This window comes from Pogona vitticeps, chromosome 2 (genome assembly GCF_051106095.1).
Source record: "Pogona vitticeps strain Pit_001003342236 chromosome 2, PviZW2.1, whole genome shotgun sequence".
In the NCBI taxonomy this organism is placed as follows: domain Eukaryota; kingdom Metazoa; phylum Chordata; class Lepidosauria; order Squamata; family Agamidae; genus Pogona; species Pogona vitticeps.
In genome coordinates this window covers 177,033,271-177,051,780 of record NC_135784.1, presented here as the reverse complement: position 1 = coordinate 177,051,780, position 18,510 = coordinate 177,033,271, and the positions used below count along the sequence as shown (strand labels likewise).

Genomic DNA, 18,510 nt, shown 5'->3' with positions numbered 1-18,510 from the left:
CCATCTCACACACACACGCACGCGGGCAGCAGAAAGATCCGCCTTCTGGGGCGCCCCCTCTTTCGAGATCCCTCCCCAAACCTGCGTTGGGGCAGTGAACGGGAGAAGGCGGTGGGGGGGGGATGCCCAACCATGGCACGCACAACTGCAGGGGGCTGGCAACGCAGGAGGGAAGAGGAGGAGGACGGCGGAGGGGAGGGACCGGAGGAAGGAAGGAAGGAAGCGTGCGCGCCAAGAATGGGCGGGACTGGGTGGCTGGTTGGCGGCCGCAAGAGAGCCAAGGAGGGAGACCGGGATCCGGAGGCAGCTCCTCCCAGCGCTGGGATGGGAGGAGAAGCGCCGCGATAGCCCCTGCCGCGGCGGGGCGTAAGGGGGCGGGCCGGAGAGGGAGACCTGGAGCTGGTTGAGCCGCCTGGGCGCTGGAGCGGGCGGCGGCGGCGGCGGGGGGATCGGGGCCATGTTCCACCGCGGGTCACGGCGCCGGAGATCGACCCGAGCCGTGAGTCTCTGGGGCAAGGTGGTGGTGGGGCGAGAGTCGGTTTTGCAGGAAGCCTCTTCTTTGGAGACTAGACGGGGCCCTCTCGGCTTTGGCACAAGACGGGGAAGGGCCGGGAAGGGAGGGATTCGAACCCAGCACTGCGTTCTAGGGCAGCGCGATCGGGGCGGGACAGCCCATTACCCCCGTCCTTTCTCGTCTAAGAGGGCATGGTTTTTGAGGGAATCTGTACTGGGCTTGTTCCTCAGGGACGCCGGACCATAAAGAAGACTTTCCAAGAGGGACTGTGGGGTCCCTTTCCCCCTACCCCAAATAAAGAGGGTTTATGGGGCTCGGAGTGTCAGAAGCTGCTTAAGGAGGCAGAGGGGGCAGGGTGCTACGGCCTAAGGGGTTGGCGGCATGATGCACATGGAGAAAGGTGTGTTTTTATGGGCTCAGGAAGAGATGGCTGGCAGCCGAAGGTGCCGTAGGGACTAAGGGAGATAAGAGGGTTCGCTGGGCCCTGGGTTACATAGGGGATCAGAGGCTTGTCACGACTTGGTGGCCGGGAGGGAGGGGAGAGCCTCCAGCCTTGCTGTTATCTCTCTGGGGGTCAAGGGAAGGCGCCAAGCGAGGTCCGGGGACCTGAGATATAATTTAAGACGGACTACCTATAGGGCAGTAGGAACCCTTATGGGGCGCTGTGTTGAAAAACTAGCCTAAAAGAACTGTTGCTGCAGAACATGCCCTGGGGTGTTGTGCTGGATGGGCCATTAAGCTGTGGAAGGTGGCTAGTGAGAGTTCTGAGCAGAGAAGCCTTGGCTTTACTGGGCGATTGTAAGATCTGGAGGGATTGGTCTGAGCTGTTGATGTCCTCAGTTGGGCCCTGAATTGGGAATTATGGAACAGAGTCCCATAAAGCCAGGATGGATGTGAAGGAGAAAATGGAAACTGATGGCTAGGTGTTTGCAAGTGTTGGAGTACCATTCATGTCATCCTAATCAGGCCATCCATTGAGCAAAATGGCTGTGGATGGTAGGAAGGTGGACTTGCTCTCCTCAGCAAGGCCTTTCTGATGCTTTTGGAAAGTGTGCATTATGAGGGCTGGATTAGCTACACATTAACTGTGTTAATTTAACAGGTTTGAAAGAAGTCTCTGGACCATAATGATTCTCACAAAGGGAGGGGGAAGGTAATGCAAGAATTAAGTCAGGTCACTTTTAGTCAGTTTTCTAGAATGCAGATTATGTCCCTTCTGCATGAGTGAGATGAGAATCAGTGCAATGTCAGAGACAGAGTTTTGGACTAGGACTCAGGAGATCTGGGTTCAAATTCTCTCTCAGCCATGAAAACTCACAGGAGGAGAGCAGTGGTAAACCATTCCTTGAATATCTCATATGTCTTGAAAACCTTATTGGGGTTGCCATGAATCAGAAGCAAGTCAATGGCAAAAAAACTATGGCAAAACCAACAACTCCAAGCCTAGCTGTAAGGCAGTGTCTTCTGGATAAATTTTATTGCAGCTCTTGTTGCCTGCAAATAAGTGGGTGACAGGAACTGCACTCCACCAGCACATCTGTTGGAGCAGACTGGCCAAAGGTGCCATATTCCTATGTATGAAGAATTAGACTGTAATCCACAAAAGCCTCTCACTAATACAACTGTGAATCTGAAAGATGCTACAAAGGGCTTTGTCTGTTACACGCATCCGCATCTTTGTGTGCCACAGTGACTAACAATCAAGTGTGGATACTATCCGTGTGCTGAGTTCAAACAACATGATGCCCTTTTCTGTAGGCCTAGGAGGCAACTAAGTTATGAAAGTGTTTGCTCTAATAAACTTAAACTTGCTATGTATTACTGTCCTCTGAAGATGCCGGCCACAGAGACTGGCGAAACATTAGGAAGAACAACCTTCAGAACACGGCCAAAGAGCCCGAAAAACCCACAACAACCATTGCCTCAATTGTTTTATATCTGTTATATATTTATGTTCTTGATACTGTATATTGACATTAGGAACTCTCGAGTCTTTATGAGAAAGAATCTTGAAGACTCTAAGCAGAGCAGTGTGATGTACGCAGGTGCTAATAACTTTGCAAGCAGTAGAAGCTTACTAGGGAATTCAAGGCTTTGATGCCCTGGGGTCTGCTTCAGGGCTTGTGAAAGATTCTTTGGGTTCCCGATCTATAAAGTATAAATAATAAAACACCTGTGGCACCTTAAAGATTAATAATCATTCATGTGTTAAAAGTTCGAGGTCACTCATTTATAAGTTTTCCATACGCTGGGTGGCTTGATGGCATGTATCAACAACAAAACCTGTTGAAGACAGCTATGAATTATGTGGTCTTCGTACATTTGGCAAAATAGCTGGGGGTCAACACTCCCGATGGCAATGGAGGGACCTTACCCTGGGAAAATGACCTTCATGATCTTGGTATCTCCCCTGCTAGGTAAATGTGGGCTTTTATGGATTTCCTCATATACATGGAACATAAGAGATAGGCCACAAGTCAATAGACACAAGAGTAAAAGATTGTGGGATGGGGATGTGTAGGATGGGGAAAAAAGATAATGAACTTTCAAAGTGACACAGGCTTAGTAACTCCAGTAATAATCAAAGTGCTGATTACATAGAAGCTGTATTATCAGCAATCAAGTAGTTTTCAGAAAGTGTCCTGTGTTTAGAGGTATGTCAAGGAAAAGCACTTTTGGGGCATAGGTATACACAAGGATATGAACTGAACCAGAATACAGTGGTGCCTCGCTTAACGATTGCCTCGCTTAATGAGGAAATCACTGTACGATTAGGTTTTTGCGATCGCTTTTGCAATTGCAAAACGATGGTTTAAATGTGTTTTTTTCGTTTAACGATGATGGGTTCCCTGCTTCGGGAACCGATTTTTGCTTTACGATGATCAGCAAACAGCTGATCGTCGGGTTTCAAAGTGGCCACCGGCTGAAGAAAATGGCCCCCCGCTGTTTTCTAGGACGGATTCCTCGCTTTACAGGCACCGAAAATGGCCACCGTATGGAGGATCTTTGCTGGACGAGCAGGTATTCAGCCCATTGGAATGCATTGAATGGGTTTCAATGTGTTTCAATGGGTTTTTTATTTCGTTTGATAATTTCGCTGGAACGAATTAACATCGTCAAGCGAGGTACCACTGTACTAGTACTGTATATATACATGCTAGGAATTCTTGGTTCCTATTTAGTCTTTTTGATGTACATTGAAATACAGTCCACTTTTGCTAGTTGCTGCTGGACTTGAAGTAGGGAGAGAGAGAAGAGGGTTTCTCCCTAATTCCTGTTTCACTGAAGATATTTAGCACTCCCATGCACCTGACACTTAAAGCAGTGGTTGATGTTGGGTTTTGCAGGGACAGAAACAGTATGTGCTGTACCATATCATTTAGTATATGCTTAGTCAAATGCCACGGATGCTGATGGCACTAAATGAGTAAGAAGCAACATAATTATTTACTCAGGCCCTTACTTGGAGGAAAGTAGGATACAACTATTGACCTAAGGGATGCGCGTAGGGTGGGGTGGGGATGGAGAGACCTCAGAGGGAGGAGGCTAATATGGTATAAATGTACACATATTATTATGAGTACTGCGTCTTCCTTTTCATTGGGACCAAGGACTGAGGAGTTAATCCAATGGCTTAATAGAAGAGGAGGAGTTTGGAGGAACAGGGAGAGAGGTGGCAACAGGTGTTCTGGCAGTTCCCTGCCTAAGGGGCCCACAAGAGAGAGTGGGCAGTGGCATTTCAAAGAGCAACAGGTAACAGTTTGGCAGCACCGTGGTTGACGTGGAGGGAGCGAAGAGTACAGGCAAGAGTGTACCTGGGCATCAGAATAAGGTGGGACTGTCCTGTGGAGAGCATTAATGCTAAGGATGAGAAGCTTGTGACGATGCAATGTAAGGAACGAGAGAGAGTGGATAGACAGACAAACACTGTGGGGCCAAGCTTTCATGCCTGTCACTTGGGGTAAATGAGGATGTAGTTGTTAAGTCTCTGACTGTCCCAGTGGGCCTGATTTTCCCGTTGCAGGGCAATCCAAGTTAGGTCCGAACATTTTGTGTTTCTGTGAAGACTTGTGCTTGGCTGTCTATCCTGTCTCATCTCCTACATATTTTGTTTCTTCTTAAAGATGTGCAGCTTGGTGGTAGATTTTCATAGCTGGTGGGAATCTAAACTTCTGAAACAAAATAGGACAAGGATTAAGGAGGCAATGTGTGTGTGCAGAAAGTAAGCAAGAAATCACTAAGACTCTTTCTCCACAGGCCCTGATTCACGCTGGAGATGCAGTAATTGGGAATTTTATATACCCAAATCCTGTAGTAATGGATCAGCAGTAGTATTTTTCTTTCTGTTAACAGCAGGATTATTGAAGGCATTTCTAGGTCATGCTGGGCCATTGGGAAAGGGGGAGGATTGGCAGAAGGGATTCTAGATTAAGGAGGAGCTAGTGTGTGGGAGAAAGTGTAAGGGGCACATGTGGTGGGTCCCACGTATGAAATGGTGTTAAAGCGAGAGCATTACATCAGCTCCAGTGGATGTGATTTTTTTCAAAGCTGCATCTAATGAAATAGATGCTCCCACCCCACCTTACCCCAAATTCCTTCTCAGCTGCAGGTCGGAGGAAAGATACTTTTATCTAGCCACAGCAGCAGTTGGTGGATGTGAGGAAAAGGGAATCACAGTGCTTTGGACAGTGATTCTGTGCATTCTATCTAATGCCACATAATAAGTTTTGGATTCTGTTTTGTCTCTTTCAGTTAGGACATCCTGGAAAGTATAGCTAGTGGTAGTTGCTTCTCTCTGTGTGTATCACCTCTGATCATGTATGTCAGAGCACCTTTCCCTGAACAGTTTTTTTTTTAAAAAAAAATCATCCAGTGATAGTCTGAGGTTAGGTTGACTGTCTTTCTCTTCTGATGACAAATAACTTTTTAAAAGTTAATATAAGGACAGTGTCTTTGAGCATGTGCAGATTGTTTCCTTCTTTGAAGGACACAGTTTAAAAAAAAACAAAGAACAGGAATCTAGTAAAGCAAACTTTCAAGTACTGTACCCTTTTTTTTGTTTGCTTAATGTATTTGTTTTCTGGCAGTGAACCTGAAGGGCTAAATTCTCTCCTGGTCTTTGTTTGTTGATTTATTTTACTTGTTTTACACAGTCTTTACATTCCTGAACATAGCTTGGAATTTTTAAAATAAGCATAAACAAAATATAAAATTATGTTAATGCTGGCATTTTGATCTTTGATGAGGGAATAATTAATCTGTTAACTATGTCTGCACCTTCCATCTTGATTCATTAAATTTTATCTCTGTCATTTTGTTCGCCAGGTTTTTTAAGGGGGGGGGAATGACTCCTCCTTTTGCCCTGTTCTAGGAACTGCTTCAGTGATTTTTGCCTTTCGAGAAGTGGGAGCGGCTCCTGGCACCATCCGCTCCTCTTTCCTAGAATACTATCCCTTCTTCCTTTTTCTTAGCTGTTTGTAGGCAGGATGAAATCTCTGTAGAAGAGACAAAATGGATGAAAGGCTACAAAGAGGGAGAGATAGGGAAAGCTCCTGGTCTATGCGAAGTCACAACCGTCAGAGCACTTCTACTTTTCTTTCCTGTGCCCCTCCAAAATCTCGAACCAGACATTTTTTCCTGCCCACTTTTCTTAGCTACCAGTGGTGGCAGGAAGCCAACGTCTGGCTTACGTGTGCTGTGCTGAACTCAGCTGAGGCAGGTTGTGGCTTGCGGGTGGCTTCCAGCACCCGAATGAAGTTGTGGTTCTCCCACAATTCCTTCTCAGTACCAAACTAAAATTAATTTTCCTTAAATGTCTCTAAGCCTGTGGAAATCAGATTTTGCCCACAAATGGCTATAGACCTCTCGTTGTCATTATTGACCAGGGAAGCCACTGGGAGAGAATCTATATTGCTGCTGTACAAGCACCTGCCCATGTTGGAACAGGTACGTGTCGCTATGGCAACAGACCAGGGTCCTTGTAAAAATGTCTCCAAACTTAAGGGAGGTGCTGTCTCGGGTTTAGGAGCAGGCTTCAGGTCTGTTTTCCAAGAAGAGCCCCCTTTTGGATTTGTAAGCATTTATATTGCACTGTAACAGCCCTGTTTAAAGGTATTGGCAGTTGATGGCCAACAGGAACTGGTGAGCGATACTGTTCAATGGCTGTTGGGACTGGTCATACAGGATTCTTGACCAACAGGTGCAGGTGATGCTGTTGGCAATATTTTTGTGGACTGAGGTGCTGACAGTAGTTGCACGTTGATGGTAAGTGGGTTGGCAAAGTACTGAGGATAGTGTCTCGATTGAGCTGGCAAAGCCGGCGATACAGATCTGGAGAATGGGCGGGTGCCGGTGTAGTTCAGGAGCGTGCTGTGTAGGATGGGAGCAGGCTTGCCATATTGGTAATGTGGGGGAATTGTGAATGCCGGTGCTGCTGAAGTCTTTGGTGGCTGATTTCTTGCCTCTCTCTCCCTCACCAGCTACCTGAGGTGGAGGACCCTGACCGGGGCCAGCCGTGTCAGGCGTGTGGGGAGCAGTGTCCAGGCTTCCTAGTGCATGGATGGAGGTAGGAGAATGTGTTGACCTCTCCCTCACACCACCAAGTTTCCCTTCATCCTCTGTGTAATTATTCTTGCCACTACTCCCAATCCGTTTGGGCCCATATGACTTGCTGTATCCTGTATTTCTTTCTCCCTCTTTTCTCTCCCTCCCGTCCTCATCCCCTTTCTCTTTCTTTTTCTCTCTGAGGCTGTGGCCTGTTGAAGGTAGTGGGACTTGCCTCTGAGTCACCATGCATAGCATGGCATGGCCCGGCTCTCCCCACCCTCCTTCCCTTCCATTCATTCTGACTTCTTCCTCTTGTTGATTTTAATGCCTTGCGCTCCTTTTTTTCTTTTGATGATTCATGTCAGTTTTAGACATATTGTACTTAGTACCCTCTCCAATGCCCCTCCAGCACTCTGAAAAAGAAATCTATGTACAGTATATAAAATGTTAGCTCTAACCCTCTGCGTCTTTTCTCCTGTCATTTTAGATTCTCTTTGTATGCTTGTGTAGATTTTATTTGCTTCTTGCTTCTCTTTTCAAATTCTTCCCCCCTTTTTTTCTTGCTTTAAACGCATCCCTCCCAGATTCATCCCTTCCTCTCTTTCACATTCAGCCATGTTTCTAAATAGGCACTGCAGTAGAAAAGCAGTAGGGTGAAAGAGAATCTTTCCTTCCTGTCTCTTTCCATCATTTATTGCCTTCTCATCATCATCAGCCCCCACTCTGTGTGCCTCTGCATTTCCATGCGTGCGCACATACATTATGCCACTGCCTTATTAACCTTGCCTTTCTTTCTCTGTCTGCAACCCATAGATATGTAATGTATACAGGAAGGGGAGCTTGGGAGTCTCCCCCCCCCCTTCATCTTTAATGAGCCAGTGACTGCATCATGTTTGGGCAGCACAGGGCCTTGGGCTCTTCATCCTACACCTTCAGTCCCGATTGCTCAGTCTTGTGGGGTTGGAATGACTCTCGTGATGGACAAGTCAAGAGGGGTTGGGAAGAAGACATGGCCTGTTTCAAAATGCCTTTGCTTTCTCATGTTCAAGAAAAGTTGTAGTCCTGTCCTGGTCTCCAGCTGAGTAACCTTTGCATTGACTTATAGATATAGTGGAGACACCAAAAAAAAAAAAAAAAAAAAAAGCTGAGAGTTAGGACAGAGGATGATAAAGGATTAGAATTAATTAGCAGTGTTTCTTTTTAGCTGCCTCCTAGTTGCCATGTCTGAATACATTTAGGTAGCTTATTATGTCCACTTTCCCCTCTGCATTGCTTGTGTGCAGGTTAATTATCTTTTTCGGTGGTATGAACATCTACATCTAGGAGTGAATGTATTTATGTGCATGGTGGTGCATGTTAGGTATTTCTCATGTGCTACTAAATACCCATTGTTAATATCTTTTAGGACATGATAAATTGATTAGAAGTGTGGCACAACAGCGCTTGCTGTTGTGTTATAGCAGGAATGAGGACTGTACAACCCTCCAGAAATTTTTGGACTTCAGTTCCTGTCGTCCTCAATGTTGGCTGGTGCGGATTTGGCTGGAATTATTTGCAACTTTTGTATGCTGCCTTTAAGAGGTTTTGGCTGGGAGAGACCTTTCTTGGTTGGAATAACTGTCAGTCAGTCCAGCAGAAACCAATTGTTCTCTCTCTGTCTCAGATTTTGAAGAGAGTCATGTCTCTGTTTCAGTCTCTTTTTCAGTCAGGAGTCAGTGTCCAGTTAGAGCTACGTAATTAGTCAGTCATGTAGCTAGTTATGAAGCTATGAATTAGTTAAGCTCTATTTGGGTAACCAATTATTATTTTTCTACAATATGTGCTTTTTAAATTGATTCAGAACTGTGAGTAAATGGAAACCTTTTATTCTTACTCTTACCAGTATCTCTGAGTGAGTTATTGAGACAGTAAGTGCCAGTTAAGGAGGACTAAACAGTGTAACCTGCCATGGGGAGACTTGAAGCTAATTCTACTCTGTGGTCCTTTAACTTTCCATTGCATAGCTAGCAGGTTTTAACCCCAAAATTTCCCACTCTGCCAAGAGGTTTTGATCAAACAGGACTGCTTCTTGATCATTTGGAAATAATAGAGCTGTCCAAGGTGACTTGTTCATCAGTAGTTGTTTTAGGGATGACTCGCTGTAAGCATTTCCTTTCCTCTTCAGGAAGATCTGCCAACACTGCAAGTGTCCACGGGAGGAGCATGCGGTGCGCATGGTGCCTGTTGACTTGGAAAGGATGATGTGCCGCCTCATCTCTGACTTCCAGCGCCATTCCATCTCAGATGATGATTCGGGCTGTGCCTCGGAGGAGTATGCTTGGGTGCCCCCAGGACTCAAACCTGAGCAGGTGATGATGCCTATGGTGCCAGTGGCAAGGGCGAGTTGGGTTCTTCTGGTTCAATCTTGCAGAGGAAGGATTTTCCTAGTAAGAGAAGGAAGGGTTAAATTCTGCTTCCTCATCTGTTGCAATCCTTAGTATTATCATTAGCTCTCCCAACAGGTGCTTTTTTTGTATTTTTGAAGTTTTGTGCTAGTTTAAGTGCCATGGCTCCTCCACCCTCACCCCTTGGCAAATCTGGGAGTGTAGTTTGGAACATTTCTTGATCTTTATTAACCCCTACCAAACTACTGTTTCCATATTTCTTAGGGTCAGCAGATGACTGTTAAACCTGTTTATTTTTTCGAAATACAGGTTCACAGACTGAGGTTCAGAATCACAATTACACAGCATGTAGTTTTATCATTTGGAGGAAGTAACAGAGGAAAGAAAGCAAGTAGTTGATGGATTTCAGAATAGGGCAGGGAGCTGACAATAGAAATAGTATGTGGCTTGGGGCCCAGTAAGTCAAAAGGATGCCATTCCTATGAACCCCTCTGGGTCTTCCTGGCCCAGAAACACTGCTACACCCTCAGTCACAATGTGATCATCTAAGATTACAATAATAGCTTTTATGCTATTGTGCCACAAGCTGTTTTCTTTGTTTCTTAACATTGATTGTAAGCAGAGACAGGTGTCTGACTGTAATAAATAACTGAGATGCACACCCTGAACCTTCATGTCTGGAGCTCCATGTTTTCCCCAGGGACCTTCCAGCTCATGTTATTTTAAACCTTCACACAAAGAAGGAAGGAACTGCACAACAGAGGCAGCTCAACCCAATAGGTATTGCAGGGGCTGCTTTGGATGGCCGAACTCCAGGGCTATTCAGGGAGATCTTCTGGGGTAGGGGTCACAATGAGAGGCCCTCCAGATGTTGATGAACTCTGAGCAGCCCTTGTCATTGGCTGTGCTATCTAGGGCTGTTGGGAGATACTGTTCGGGGCTGGACCAAGGTCACCCAATAAACATTATAAGCCAAGTTGCAAACTGAACCTCAGTTCCTCTGCTTCTGCTTTGACCCTATAACTGGGGGAGAAGAGTAAGTTCCAGGGGTCTGGGGAGCACCTTAACCGATAGGCTCCACTCCCCCTCAAACCTGAAACCAGGAGTGCTTAATACAGTAGTTCACTTAGGATTCCACCCTCACCTCACCAGCCCCTTGACAAAGAAGATACGGAGGATACACCTTGTTTTAAAGGACAGCTGTGCTCCTTGAGGGCTTCCACCTCTTAATTGCCACCTTGAAAGCGAAACTGAGCAACAGAGTTACTGACTTGGGAGATTTTTAGCTGCCTGGGTGACTAGATACAGTGTTTGTCTTGATGCTTTAGCTCACACCTTAAGCCTGTTGATAGCAGTGGCCTTGTGGCATCTTCTACAGAAGGAACCCTTCATGTATGTAAGAGGATTCTCTTGGAAGAAGGTGCAGATATCCCTTGCCTGTACGAAGTTCTACCTCAGCTTTGCAATTGCTGAGTCATCCAGTCTTAGGGGTCAGAGAGAGACTCTCAAGGGGCTTCTGTAGCAAATAGTGTTGGCCCAGACAAGAAGGCATCTGCCCAGGAGCTGGACTTCTAGTTGACACTTACTCCAACACTGGCAGCAATCAGCTAGATTGCTTTCTGTATGATCCCTAGATGAGGAAAGTCATTTTTGGCATGGACTGTGTGTGTTAAGGGGGGCGTTGTACCTTGTAGAGAGTAAGAACTTTCAGTGGAGAGATCTTATTTGAAACTGCTGTATAAATGCTCCCCAAAAAGGTCAGATTTTCCTGTTGACGCAAACGTTTTCTCAGTTTCAAAATCTTGATTCTCTCCACATCCATTCCACTCATTAGAAGTGAATGGCAACAATTCCCACAGATATAACCCTTGAAACAGACAATGGTAATGGGCTGGATGCAGACAATTTACACGGTGGGACAGATTAGCCGTGATTTCAAATCCCATGGATTGTGATGAGAACTAAGTTATTGAGGTACCTCCCCCTTTTTATTTATTGAATCAACATCAAAGTTACTTTTTTCTACTACAACTCCCAGTTTGGGAGATTCTGGGTAACATATTCCAAAAAAGGACCTGAGTGCCGATTGAGTGCTTTACGTTCTGGAATTGAATTTTTTGAATTGTACAGAATTTCAGGCAGAAATGCTCAAAAGTACTGTTGTTTTTGAAATGCTATCTAATTATGTTGCTGATTGTAACTTTGATAGTTGGATATTCTCCAGAATAAAGAGACAGGAAGGCTTAAAATAGAGGACTCTGTTAATTTATTTATAAACCAGTTGGGATTCTCTCTCTCTCTGTATGTATTATGTAACCTGAGCACTTCAGCAAGGCCAGACTGCTTGTAATCTGATTAGCACAACTCTTGCTTTAAACTGATTACAGAGAAACAGTTCTTTAGCACTTTCAGTTGCTTTCTGTAGGACTTTTCATTGTACAAAGTGTTTACACTTCTTATCTTAAGGATTATCAGGAGAAGTCTGAGAGGGAGGGTAATTGGACCAAGAGAGCATGCATTTTTCTGAGGCTACACCAAGAGCCCCTAGTTGGGAGGAGTGATAGGGAGGCAGTTTCTATGCTGAAGAGCTCACATTGTTTTCCTTGGGGGGTCTGACAGCACCACTCTCCTCCCTCTTTGGACAGAGAGATTGGGGGTAGACTTAGAACTCTCCTTCTTCCTGCCTATTGTTATGCGCAGAAGATAAGACTTGAAATGGAGATTCTCTGAACACAGCAGGCAGCCTGTGTGATATATAGGGGACAAAGTGACAGGCTAGGACATAGGAGACTTGGGTTCAAATCCCTGCTTAACTGTGGAAACTGACTTGGGGATGTAATTGTAAAACCACTCCTTAAATATCTCACATACCTTGAAATCCTGGAAGAAGAGTGTTGGAAAGATCTAAAGTTTCTGGCAGGTTGAACTGTAGCTGGTCTGATCAAGGTCTTGTCTTTCTTGCTTGAGGCTTTCTTGTGTGCATGGCAGGGCTCTTCTAGAAAATTTGTAGGGAATGGATGGAAAAGCCTCTTGCCGGGCCACTGGTATAGCTTGGAAGAGTTCTTTTTTTTTTTTTTTTTTTTAAATGTCAGCTCCCAGAATCCTGCACTTCTGGTATGACCCCTGGCCATGTTTCCTCAGGGGTTCTGGAATCTGTTTTTAAAAAAAGAAAGAGAGAGAGAGAGAGGCATTTTTGTAGCTCTGACTGCTGAGCTTCTTGTCTAACCTCTGCAAGATTTGGTGTGCTGCACCTCCTCTTTTTTTCCTCCCCATTTATCAAAGTCTCTCCTGGCCCACAGGTGTATCAGTTCTTCAGCTGCCTCCCAGAGGACAAAGTCCCCTATGTCAACAGCCCTGGGGAAAGGTACCGCATCCGCCAGCTGCTGCACCAACTCCCCCCACATGACAGCGAGGTGAGGGGGAATTGTACTGTTATTGCATGGAGTGGGAAATGAGGATGGTGGGTCTGCAAGAGTCTCTCTGAAACCAACTGCTTGAAGAAGTTCTCTCTGTGGCTTGGGTTGCCAAATGCAAAAGAGGGCAGGGCTCTGCCTGCTTGACAATCACGCAGAAATGGGAATTTACGCAGTTCTCATATGTAGCGATCAGGCTGTTTAAATCGCCTCCTCCAGGCATCAATGAAAAGTGAAAGAACAGTGTCTTCTTTTGTGCTTGGCCACCCTAAACAGAGAGGGGTGTTTCTGTGCAGATTCTCTTGTGGAAATCACTGCATAGAATATGGTAATTTTGTAGCTCCTCTGCCGTGCCACAGAAAATTCTGGACCAAACTCCATCTACATTCTATAATTTGGACTTTACAGAATGCGGTAACCCCCAAAGAGGGTTGCAAAGCAGCAAAATTCTGCTTTTCGTTTATTCCAAACTTGGAACTTTGTTATTTTTGCTCCTTACAGCATAGTGTGGGGAAATGGGTTCATACAAGAGTGAGTTCATAGGTATGATACTGTGAAGGAGTGTAGTTGCATATATCATAACAAGTAGGCTTTTCACATGGCTAGCTGGATAGCTCAGTGAGTTAATTTTCTGGCTAGAAAGCCAAAGGTTGGGAGTTTAATTCCCAACTGTACTCCCTGTGAATGAAGCCAGCCTGTGTGGCCTTGGGTAACCTGGACAGTTCCAGGGTGCCATCAGAAGAAAGGAATGGTAAGTCACTACAGTGGTGCCTCGCATAACGATCGCTCCGTTTAGCGATGAAATTGCATTATGATGGACTAAAGTCCATCGCAAGAGCGATCGCTTTGCGATGGCCCCTAAGGGGACAACTCCCTTTGCGATGATCGCGGGGGAGCGCTCCCCCACGATCATGGCAAAGGCCCCGCTGGCCAGCTGTTCCAAAAAAATGGGCTTTGCGCTGCTCACGGGGAAGCACTTCCCCGGGAGCAGCCCAAAGGCTTGCTTTTTAGAACAGCTGACCGTCGGGCGTTTGGGCTGCTAGCAGAGAAGCGCTTCTCCGGGAGCAGCCCAAACGCCTGCCCCTCAGCTGTTCCAAAAGGTGTGGGTTTGGGCTGCTCTGGGAGAAGGGCTTCTGCCGGTGCAGCCCAAACCCCTGCCTTTTGGAACAGCTGAGGGGCGGTGGATTGAAGCCCAGACGCCCGCCCCTCAGCTGTTCCAGGGAGTCCCAGCATGGCTGGGATAGGCGGTTGGGGCGGCTCCCGGCGGCGGCGGGGGCAGGGGGATCTGGATGGCTTCCAGGCAAAGCATTGGAATCCATCCGGACCCCCCCCTCCCTTCCCCCGCTGCTGCTTGGAGCTGCCCTGCGCCCGGTTTCCCAACCATGCTCAGACTCCTGGAGTCGGGGAATCAGCTGTTTGGCGGTTCCAAAATGGCCGCTGGACACCTGAAATGGCCCTGCGCAGCATTTTCGCGCCCTGCCCTCGCTTACCGAGGGCGCGAAAATGGCTGCCACTATGGGGAAACATCGCAGAACGGTGAGTTTTGTGCCCATTAGGAACGCATTAAACGAAGTTTAATGTGTTCCAATGGGTTTCCCCGTTCCGTATAGCGATGTTTCCCCATAACGAAGGTTAATCCAGAACGGATTAACCTCGCTATGCGGGGCACCACTTACTGAGTATTCTTTACCCTGGAAAATCCTGAAAAGAGTCACCATAAGAGAATTGACTCAACAGCACACAACAACACAGATTTTCACAAGCTCCATTTTATATGGTGGCTGCAGTCAAAGACCTGTCCTTTGGCTTGTTACCTTTGGAAATTCGATGCACAAGCACTAATGGTGAGACATTTTTGAAAGAGGCACCACCATTGTGGAATTTATTTTCTAGGGGGATTAGACAGACTACTACTCTTCTTCTGTTGTTTTTTTAAAATGGGTTGGAAAGCTTTTCTTGAGACAGGTACAGTATTTGATGTGTGTGCTTCTGTGTTTCTTTCTGTTGTACTGCTGCTTTATTGTTTGTAGCTTCAAAACAATTTTAGTAGTCTGTACTGTACTGCTAGTCCCAAATAGAGTATACCTGTTCACTTTGTGGGATTTACAAAAGTATTGACTCGTCATTCAGCAGTTGTTTCAGTGAAGGCTGCTTGTAGTTGGGACTAACAATGTGTTACTGATAACTGGGTTTTGTTTTGTTTGTTTGTTTACATTGTTCTGAGTATATTTATATTTTAAAGAAGGTTAGGCAGGAGAGAACCCACTTGATCAAAGCTAGGCACAAGAGAATCAAGAACCTGTTTCTACCTATTTAAGATTTGGCCAGTTTTGCTCAGTATTTTGTAGAGCGAGCAGATGCAAAAGAGGACAGGGTTCTTCCACCTGTCATAGTGTAGTTTTGGTACCAAGGACATCTATTAAAGGTGCAGGAATTCCGTCCTCTTTTGTGTCTGGCCACTCTAGTATTTTATGATCACAGAAAGCAGCAATGCGTATGGATGTTTTAAATGACTGCCTCACCATTTCAGCACAGTGTCTTGCCTCCTGGCTTGGGTGGGTGATTGACTGAGAGAGCAGTAGCCCGGACGCAGTCTCTGCACTGGCATCCCATGATTGTCAGGACACATTTCTGTTCATTAGTCTTGGTTCATAAAGCCCTTGAGGGCTTGGAGCCTACATAGCTCGGAAACTGCCTGTGCTTCACTTGCTCGTGGCAGCCGGTCTGATCTCCTGAGAGCACCTCCTGATGTGTCACTGTCACCATCCAGGCACTTGGTATAAACGGCAGAGGCACCTACAAAGCTGTCCATGGTGCTAACTACAGAAAAACCTCCCCAGGGCCTGGTCTGAAGCCAAGCCTGAATGTCATTTATAAGAACTTTGTATGCAGTTTTCCCGACTGCCCTGGATTCCTCATCAAAAAAGAACAACCCTATGTATTCCTATGCGGTCTTTCCTTATTAAGGCTGTTCTGCAGGGGTTTGCTGAAGGTAGGTCAGGAGCTCTTGATAGGTCTCTGGGTTAACTGCAGTCTGTCAGGTGAAGGTGTGGGACTTTTCAGCCATCCAGAGACAGAAACAACTTAATGTCTCTTCCCCTCTCCTAAATCAAATTATTGAAACAAAGAAAAAAAATATCAGGTAACTAAGAATGAATTTTCCTGTGCAAAGACTTTGAAACCCAGTATTACTCTGGTCCTCCCAGCAGGTCGCTGGGCTCATAATTCAGTGAATGCCGCTTGGTCAAATTTGTTCCTTTGTATCTGTTTATTTGCCGAATGAGGAAAGCTGTGATATACAGTCAGCTTAAGTTGATGTAAATGGCTGTCCTTTCCCTACTTCATTTTCACAAGAACCCTGTGAAATAGGCTGAGAGAGAGTGGATTGGGCCCCCAAATCTAAGAGCTCTACTTTTTAAAGAAAAACAAACCAAAAAACTAGTAGATCCTAACAGCCTGCACATCTGTTGTTCTGTACATCTGTGAGGCCGAAGTAGAGAAGGGCGGAGTACCATCTCCTCCTAAGAAAATGACAGACATTACAACTGCGGAACTAAAAGAACTGATGGACAAAATGGGGAATGATGGTTTAAATGTCAAGATGTTAGAAAGTCTGGGGAAAAAAGCAACCGGAAGCAGGGCTGTTTTGGCAAAAGGAGAAGAACGTAAAAGGAGAGGAGAGGGGGGTGAAGCACCAGGAGGAGTAGAAGAAGAATGTTGGCTGTCAGAGGAAACAGTGGAAGAAGAGGACTGGGTACAAATCGTGAAGGAAGATCCATATTCCAGAGAGTGGGTGACCCTCAAGGTGCCAAAAGAGCTAGCACAGAGGGAGTGGAGAGAGAAGCTGGCAAGAGAACCTCCATATTGGATGGAAACAGGAAAGAGAGAGAGGGATTTGTTTATGAAACCAATACCCTGGAGAACAGGAGAAAATTATAGAAAATAGAAAATTCTCCTGGGAAGATCCAGCTTCCACGCAGTCTGCAAAGACCTGGGCTGACAGGTTTGGGAACCTGAGGTGGGATGGATTTCTCACAAGTAGATGTTGATGTGATTTTCACGCTGTTAGTTGGAAACCTGTTGTTGCCTGTCAGTTGCTTGGTTAAAAATGAAGAGACGGGTTCTGAGAGCGTTAAACAGGAACCATGGAACCCGAAAAGGGAAACTTTGAGTTTATATTTTATTGAAGAAAAGAAAGAACAAATGCATGGTGCAACTAATAAACCTTTTGGCATTAAAATGGAGTCTGTGCCTGATGATGTTAAAAGAAGGAAGGCTTCTGAGGAGGGAGGGGGGCTGGTTGGAACCACATAACTGCATTCTGGGCAGATGGGAGTCAGTAGGCATAATGTCTGTGTGGGTGCGGTCCACACCCCAGTGAATGCAGCGGTGTTGATTGCCGACTCCTTGAACTAGCCCCTGCCCCTGCCCTTTCACCACAGTTCCCTAGCCCCACTTTGGCAGCAGAATATGTCATTAACAGCAGGGCTCTGTAGGATGTACAAGACTTTCTGCCCAGAGTAAATCTGTATTATTTATTTATGTTCTACATTTATGTCCTGATTTTTCTCCAAAGAGCTCAAGGCAAGCAGGGCTCTCCTCTTCCCTAGTTTTATCTCCAAAACGACTCTGGGTGAGAGCCGGTGTGATTGGCTTTTGGTCATCTGGTGAGTTTCATGGCTGAGTGAGGATTTGCACCCAGGTCTCCCCAAGTCCATGACTAGCACTCTGTCCTCTGTACCTCGCCTGCTCTGTAGATCGGATAGCAGGGATGTTGGCAAGTCTTTGGGTCTGAGTCTTTGGTTCTTTTGGCCTGGTTGTTACCCCTTTCACTTCTTTTTTTCTTACTCCACTTTCTTGCTCGGCAGGCGTGACCTTCTAGGCGGCTCCTCCTTTCAACTCCTACTTGCAAAGTTCCTGCTGAGATTCTTGGAAGGAGAGAGAGAGAGAGAGAGAGAGAGAGAGAGAGAGAGAGAGAGACAGCTTCTCTCCCAGTGTCGATCCAACCACTTCCGTTCTCAGGCCTTTTGGGCCAGTCTGACCATATGTCCCTGTTTTTAGCTCCGGAGTATATTCCTCTGAGAAAACAGTCAGGGCCAGTAGTCAAGACAGTGAAAAGCTGGCCGGAGGGAGCAATGGAGCAGTTAAAGGACTGTTTTGAACAAACAAATTGGGAAATTTTTGACCATCCTAATCTGGAAGAACATACAGCTGCAGTGTTAGGGTATATGGCACACTGTATTGACACGGTCACAGTGGATAAACGTATCCGGGTTTATCCCAATCAAAAACCTTGGATGACCGGGAAGGTTAGACGCCTGTTGTATGCTAGAAATAAGGCTTTTAAGTCTGGGGATGATCTAGACTACAGTGCAGCAAGAACGAATTTGAGGAGAGGCATTAAGCAAGCTAAGGCCGAATACAAGAGGAGAATTGAAGACTGCTTTCTCAGCAATAACATGAGGCAAGTTTGGCAGGGGGTTCAACAACTAACAAACTACAAAGCAAAAAAGGTTTCCTCAGGCGGAGGTGTGGAGGTGGCTGAGGAGTTGAACAACTTTTTTGCTCGATTCGAGATCGATCAAACTGAAACTGTTCGTTTGCCATCATTTACTCAGCAGAGTCCCCCCTTCATTGTGAATGAGCAGGATGT

At 46.0% G+C, this 18,510-nt stretch overlaps 1 protein-coding gene and 1 long non-coding RNA gene across 3 annotated transcripts in view; one reads left to right on the top strand and one right to left on the bottom strand.

Annotated features, from left to right (window-relative positions):
• The first annotated feature begins 340 nt into the window (after nt 1-340).
• The window catches only part of PRICKLE3 (prickle planar cell polarity protein 3), a 31,959-nt gene continuing 13,789 nt past the window's right edge, over nt 341-18,510 (top strand). The window contains exons 1-4 of one of the 2 annotated variants that reach the window (XM_072991368.2): nt 341-499; nt 6,994-7,079; nt 9,225-9,408; nt 12,744-12,857. In XM_072991368.2, the coding sequence (XP_072847469.2) occupies nt 458-499; nt 6,994-7,079; nt 9,225-9,408; nt 12,744-12,857 (426 nt within the window). In that variant the 5' untranslated portion in view covers nt 341-457. The remainder of the gene's footprint in view (nt 500-6,993; nt 7,080-9,224; nt 9,409-12,743; nt 12,858-18,510) is intronic. The other variant, XM_072991369.2, reaches the window with a different exon arrangement.
• Nucleotides 11,894-15,806, bottom strand: LOC144587102 (uncharacterized). The gene is made up of 2 exons (XR_013542276.1): nt 14,530-15,806; nt 11,894-13,616 (listed from the first exon to the last, which is right to left on the bottom strand). It is a non-coding gene; the product is annotated as an uncharacterized LOC144587102 (long non-coding RNA).